The 6,351-nt window shown below is 40.1% G+C and overlaps 1 protein-coding gene across 1 annotated transcript; it reads right to left on the bottom strand.

Moving 5' to 3' along the window:
- Nucleotides 1–973: 973 nt before the first annotated feature.
- tbrg4 (transforming growth factor beta regulator 4) lies at nt 974–5,867 on the bottom strand. The gene is made up of 11 exons (XM_026373401.1): nt 5,757–5,867; nt 4,736–5,241; nt 4,323–4,643; nt 3,767–3,941; nt 3,304–3,461; nt 3,086–3,196; nt 2,845–2,989; nt 2,227–2,469; nt 1,960–2,071; nt 1,736–1,850; nt 974–1,173 (listed from the first exon to the last, which is right to left on the bottom strand). The coding sequence occupies exons 2-11, from the start codon at nt 5,153–5,155 to the stop codon at nt 1,072–1,074; spliced, it is 1,902 nt and encodes a 633-aa protein (XP_026229186.1). The 5' UTR covers nt 5,156–5,241; nt 5,757–5,867; the 3' UTR covers nt 974–1,071.
- Nucleotides 5,868–6,351: the final 484 nt, after the last annotated feature.

Below are 6,351 nucleotides of genomic sequence, written 5' to 3'. Positions count from 1 at the left end.
GCCTGTGCCCTGGCATTTGTCAGTCTTCCTCACTGTGCTATTAACAGTCACTGATGTCACAGCACTGCTGCTGTGTAAGCAATAAAACGTCAGCAAAGTGTTTATCTCAGAATCATAGCCTGTCTGCTCAATGATGCTATTTATCTTAGCAAACACACAGGTTAACACAAATTCAAGGTTCTGTATGACATTTAAAACATCCATTCACATTTCATACATTTGATAAAGCAACAACACTTTATCTATTACATACATTTTCTGTATTTATTTATTTTAATTTGAGATTATAAAAAGTTTTATACACATTCTTCTTTGCTGACCCAATAAATATTCACTAATAATACCGATGCACTGACACACACCAGTGTGGCAAAGAGAAAATTAACCGTGCTGTCTGAACACCACCTTAAACATAATGTAATGTGCATTGTATAACCCAGAAAAAATGTGAGGGGGGAAATACCAATAAAACAATTTATTCCACAGTTAGATAACTTCACACACACTCACAGAGATAATTTAATTACTTGAATGTATTGACATGCTGATATTACGCATGGTTTGCTCAAAATTCTACAAATGGCCCAGGTGCGTCTCTTTAAACATGTCATCTGCAGATACAAAGACTTGATTATATCATTTCTATTGAACAACTCTTCTGTATTTATTTCTGTCTCTCTGGCTCCAAAACTCTTGCTCGTCATCACCATGGAAACAGGGAAAGCCCCACATGTTGCCAAGGGAACCAGAGTGGGAAAAAAAAAAAAATATATATATATATATATATATAAATATAAATATAAATATATATATAAATATATATATATATATATATATATATATATATATATATATATATATATATATATATATATATATATATATATATATATATATATATAAATATATATATTATTTTTTTTTTTCTTTCTTTTTTTCTTGAAAAAGTATGAGAGCGCTTTTTCTGCAGTGCTGCTGTGTTCCAATTGTGAACGTGGGAGTATGTGTGTATCCCGTGTGGTCCTATTTGGTAGGGAAAGCTCTGATTTAGCTGATCCTGCAAAACCCAGTTCAGCGGGCCATGTCCTCAGCCACTGCCTTCCCCATTTTATCCTTTAGGTATGCCACTTTATGCCAGTCTGTCTTCAATTCCATCCACTCGTAATATGGGACCTAAAAGAGAAGAGCATTAGCAATGCTCTGTGAGTGCTTAGGCTGTGTGTATAACTGTAAAACTCACTGCATTGTCATATATTTACAGAGACATTACAATAAAACATGATGTTGCTTTTTGGTCTTTAGACATAGTTGCCCTGTTCAGACATGCTGCACTACTGCAAACCTGAAAGACAAGTGATGCAACTATTGGCTAAGGAGAGTGTCCTAGAAGAGAGAGAGAGAGAGAGAGAGAGAGAGTTTGGATTGGCCTAGATGAGGCAGAGCTGCGGCTGGAGCTCTATTTATACCACAGACTGCAGCAGGACCCACCTGACTCTCAGCTACAAAAGTGTTAGGCCCATTGTTTGCACAGCCTTAGCCTGTCAGATACAACAGCACAGCATCTTTGTCTCTGTTCACTGAAATATTACTGTCGCCACCATGTAAACCTTTTTCAGCTGCTTTAGTGTGTGTGTAAATATGGTCAGTTCATCTGATAGCAAGAAAATAAATAAAATTATAAGTAACTAAACTAAACTACGTTCACAAATCTGGGCTATCTTCCGCCTCTTCCTACCTCCACTATGAGAAAACCAGCCAACTGAAGATGTCGCTTCATCATGGCAAACCTTCCCAGAAGGATTTTAGTCTTCGAGCCAAAGTTGGGAAAATCCCAAGCCACAAAGGCAATCCTAAGAAAAGACAGAGGTGAGTGTGACAGAGAGTTTTAGTGATATATGGAAAAAAGTCAAAACAAATATTTAGCAACTCAAGAATATGCGAGTCTCTTCTATGACTCACCGTCGCGCCCCTAAAGGTAAATCCTGGTCTCCTCCTCCACTCGGTAGATGAGGGGCTTTGAGCATTGAGATGTCCACTAGTTTGTTGTTACTATCCACTACCAACTCACCCTCTGATTAGAGAAAAGCGTTAGTGTTAAAAAGTGTTAAATATTGCTTTCAGAGCAATATCACACTGTCAGTCACACTGTCAGATCCAAAAGGATCCGACAGTGTGACTGTGTCGCTTATCTGAAAGTGAATTTATGGGCTACTTTGGCCCCCTTACCAATAGTCCATCCATAAATGGTGTCAACCCCAGTGCGAAGGACCTCTGTTCTCCCATCTACTAAATTCTGTAAAGCCTCTTTTAAATTGATCTTCAAGGGGGAAGGAGTGGAGCTCTTGGCTGGGACAGACAGAGCAGGCTGAGAGGATGGAGTAGGTTTAGATTCTGAATGCTCTAAATGGAGAGTTGCAGCAATGTGGAGTAGCTTCAGCTGATAGCCCTCAAGTGTAGCTGGATTGGCCACTGAAGACAGAAAAGTCATTAGAAAAAGACTAAGTTCTGGCAAACTACTTACAACAATACAATACACATTCTTGAAGCCACTTCAAGAATGTGTAGAAATCCATGGATATTTGGAGAAAAATTACATGTTGAACACAAAACATACTGATGCTGCACTGCCACCTAGTGGCCCAAAATGGTATGCAGCTCCCAGAGGCTTATTAATTTTACACCCTATGTGTGTGTGTGTTTGTGTATGTGTGTGTGAGCCTGTGTGCATATATCATATGGGTGAGCTTAGCTGTGCTAAATTGTGTGTAATAGTGTTAAATTCACTACTTATCAAAAACAGTAAAATACAGAAGTAGGAAAAACAATCATGGCTACGTGTCTTACCTGACAGGTTGGTAACATGGTTGGGTTGTGTGAGAGGAATAAGGTAGTGGGGCTTGGCCTGCTGTAGCACACAAAGTGACCAAACCACATTTGTCCGCAGGAAGGGCTCCAGGTCTGAGAGAGAGTGCTCCAACACAGGGTGAACCTTTACATAAAATGAAACACACAGGAAGTCCATTCAAGTTGGGAAGTAAAAGAAACTGTGAAAAGGCCAATAGACAACTTTTAATATCAATAGTACCTTGCTAAAGAACTCATCTACTTTGCTGGGCTGGAAGCCAAGTCTGGCAAAAGTCATGAGCAGATTACAGAGCTGAAGAGTGCTGTACTTCTCACTTTTATCCATGTAGTGCTGGCAAAAGAAATGTAGAAAGACAGTGTGTGATGATAAAGCATTCAAATGTTAATTAATTTAAGATAATTACTTCTCAGATTTAGTCTTAGGTATATATAACTAACCTCAGCAAAGGCCTCAAAGAGAGGGATGTGGAGCCATTTGAGGAAGCCCAGAGATTTAGCACAGCGTGTGACATCGGCAGAGTCAAGCTCAGGTACTCTGGGTAACAACTCTGCGGCCATTCGCTGAAACACCTGAGTATTGTGGAAACTCAACTTTCCTATACAAGGGGAAGACAAAAATGATAAAGTTGATATGATACAGCATTAAACAGAGCTACTGAGCAGACAGTGCTAGTGCTAGATCTCAAGCTTTACATGTGGCATTTTTTTGACACTAGTTTTTTTATTTTAATGCATTATTGACATATAACAAATTATACTGTATTTTAAAAATTAATCACATATAAGTCTCATGAGGACACAACATGTTGCCAACAAGGTCTACCAAAAGAAATAAAAATAAAAATTTTAAGACTTGCTGTAGTGACATTTAACTGTATAAAACAGAAGTGGGTGATATTACCGTAAGCAAAAGCCATGTCTACTATCAGTGGAGTGGTGAACTCTGACGACCGCTTCTGGAGGAGGTGGTAGGACAGAGCTCTGAGCAGTGGGACGCTTCTGCGGTTCTGAGCAGCCAAAGACACACAAACTCTGCGGATGTCCTCTGATGAGAAGCTCTCTGCAAGTTCTAAAGCCTGCAAGAGATGCATGTAGAATGTTATCACTGTGGTCTGGAACTAACAAACCAACAACTAAATATTCCATTAGATATATGCTCTAAAAGAGCCTCTTCATGGGTAGTTTGATGTTTTGTTTACATCCGTCCAATTCCTTAACTTTCTTACCCATCAGTGTCATAACATTATTTTGTCTATTATGTGCTCACATTTTGAACTGGGTTCTGAACTGCATTACTTGTAAATTACTTCAGCAGAAAAAAAAGTGTCAGGCTTTCAAGACCAGAATTCACAAGAACCTAATCTAGAATCTAATATCTAAAGTAACTTTGAGGTAAATATGGTCAACTGGGACACTAAATCTATGTAAATGGTCAAGAATGTATTTAACTCTGATACCTTGTCCTCTAATCTGTCCATCAAAGTAGGTGGCAGGTGATGTCCTCTGTATATCAGTGCAGTGACAGTTTTAGCATCAGCAATTTCAGTCCAGCGCAGCTCCAGCTGTTTCAATGCAGCGTTCACTATTGCCACATCCTCTCGTGTTTTCCTGCTTGCTCCCCAATCTGCCAGGTAGGCCAGCTGCTTGTAGGTTAGCCTGCGAACTCGCCACAAGATCTCTGTCCGGACAGAACCGAGTATTCGATCAGTGGGGGGCATTCCCATAATCCAGAGAGCTCGCAGGGCAGACACCAGATTGCCATTCCACACTGAAGTCACCTGGAAAAACACACACATAAATGAGTACTTCATCTTAACAGGCAACTTATGCGATCATAGTGTCACTTTGTCATTGTATGTGGCTTCTTTACCTGGCTCGCCATAGTATCCATCATATCCTGTAGCCTTGAATCTATCACCAGCACTGAAGACTGTTGCTTAAATTTGCCCTTCGTTTTTAACACCAGAATTGTCCACTTCATCAGGGCCTTAGCAGCATGATTACCATTGCGTCCATGAGCTGCCCAGGCCACCAAGATGTCCTCTGGCGTTGTTGCCTTCTCCAACAACTCATCCAGTTGTGTCAGTGTAGGAATGGCTACAAATGTGTCTTCCTTGGTAGCCACCTTTCCATCACAGAGTAACCTGTCTGTCGCCCATGGCCAGCCCTGAGCTCTCTGCACCTCTGCATGCCCAGTGACAGACAGAGGCAGGTGGGCAACGGCAGCTGGAGCCTGAGAGGAGGCTCTGCAAAGCAGACGGGCATATCTTTGCAGGAGGCGGCTGGCCATTTGTATTAGAGGGAAGACAGTGGCCACAAACGGAAGAGGAGAGGAGGCGTTTCTCACAATTCAGCAGCCACCATCATACATCCAATCTAAGGCAGTGGTAGAGAATAAATTAGAGTTAAAATAAGATTGGCAGGTTTACAGAAAGGTGAGCTTAACATTCACTTAATCAATTTAAGCATTTAGCAACAAATGACGCTGTCAAATATTAAGCCCCGTGTCCTTTTAATATTTTTAATACAGAGCTCCAGTGTAATGTCCCCAGCGAGGAATAAATGATGGCGTAACCATAACGCAAATGCTTATCTAAAGTACACAACGGCAAGAATATAACAACCATGTGACCATATCTGATGCTGTAAGTTTGATTGAAACGACACTTTTCATAATGTAAAGTGGAAGATTACCGGAACCGACAGCGGCACAGTGCAGGTTTCGCCGGTCATGTAACTTAACGTTAAATGCTGACCTTGTCGCCAAATGAAACGCTCGATCTGAAACGCTGCTGGTTTGTCTGGTTCATAAAACTTACGTGTTATTTGTAAAGTAAGAATGAGGGCAGACTCGCGGCATCCTCAACTATAATATTGATACATGGACTTACCTATAAATAAGGATAACTTTGCTGAAAGGTGTTCACATGTAGGGCTCTATCACGGATAGTCGCAGGAAAATGACGTTGCCGCACACATCACGTGATCCGCGTACGCAGCTGTTATTGGCTAATGTAAGATGTTCTACTCATTCCATTAAAACGTAAATATTAAGGAAGTTAATAGAGTCTTGGTGCAAAATGTTCTATTGAGCCCCCTATTGCATTTAATCTGGTTAAACACAATTTTATTTTATTAATTAATTAATTTATTAATTTATTAATATGCAACATGTGAGAATGAGAAGGCACTACTTCACTCACAAAGTTGGAAGACTTAAGAAACACATTTAACAAAGTTCAGCCATAAGTGAAACAACAAACAGATATTGTAAGATAGAGATATTCTCATTTTAAAATGCTAGACCGTACGTCAGTGAAGATTCTCAGTCATCCAGGTGAAGTTATCTGGATGCTGAGTCATGGCAACTCGACCTAACAACAACATTGCCAAATGACACTTATTTTCTGTTGCACTGGATAGTACACACACAGTGCACGGCCTTTGAGTTATTTTAACTAACCAACCTTTAACTTTCTGAAGGCT

Source organism: Anabas testudineus, chromosome 16, assembly GCF_900324465.2.
Source record: "Anabas testudineus chromosome 16, fAnaTes1.2, whole genome shotgun sequence".
NCBI classification, from domain to species: domain Eukaryota; kingdom Metazoa; phylum Chordata; class Actinopteri; order Anabantiformes; family Anabantidae; genus Anabas; species Anabas testudineus.
This window is presented reverse-complemented; position numbering and strand designations above follow the sequence as displayed.

Coding starts and splice junctions, on each gene's coding strand:
- tbrg4 (XM_026373401.1), bottom strand. CDS start 5,155: ATGGCCAGCCGCCTCCTGCAAAGATATGCCCGTCTGCTTTGCAGAGCC. Junction 4,644..4,735: donor TGGATACTATGGCGAGCCAG/GTAAAGAAGCCA, acceptor GTGTTTTTCCAG/GTGACTTCAGTGTGGAATGG. Junction 1,174..1,735: donor CTGGTTTTCTCATAGTGGAG/GTAGGAAGAGGC, acceptor CTTCTCTTTTAG/GTCCCATATTACGAGTGGAT.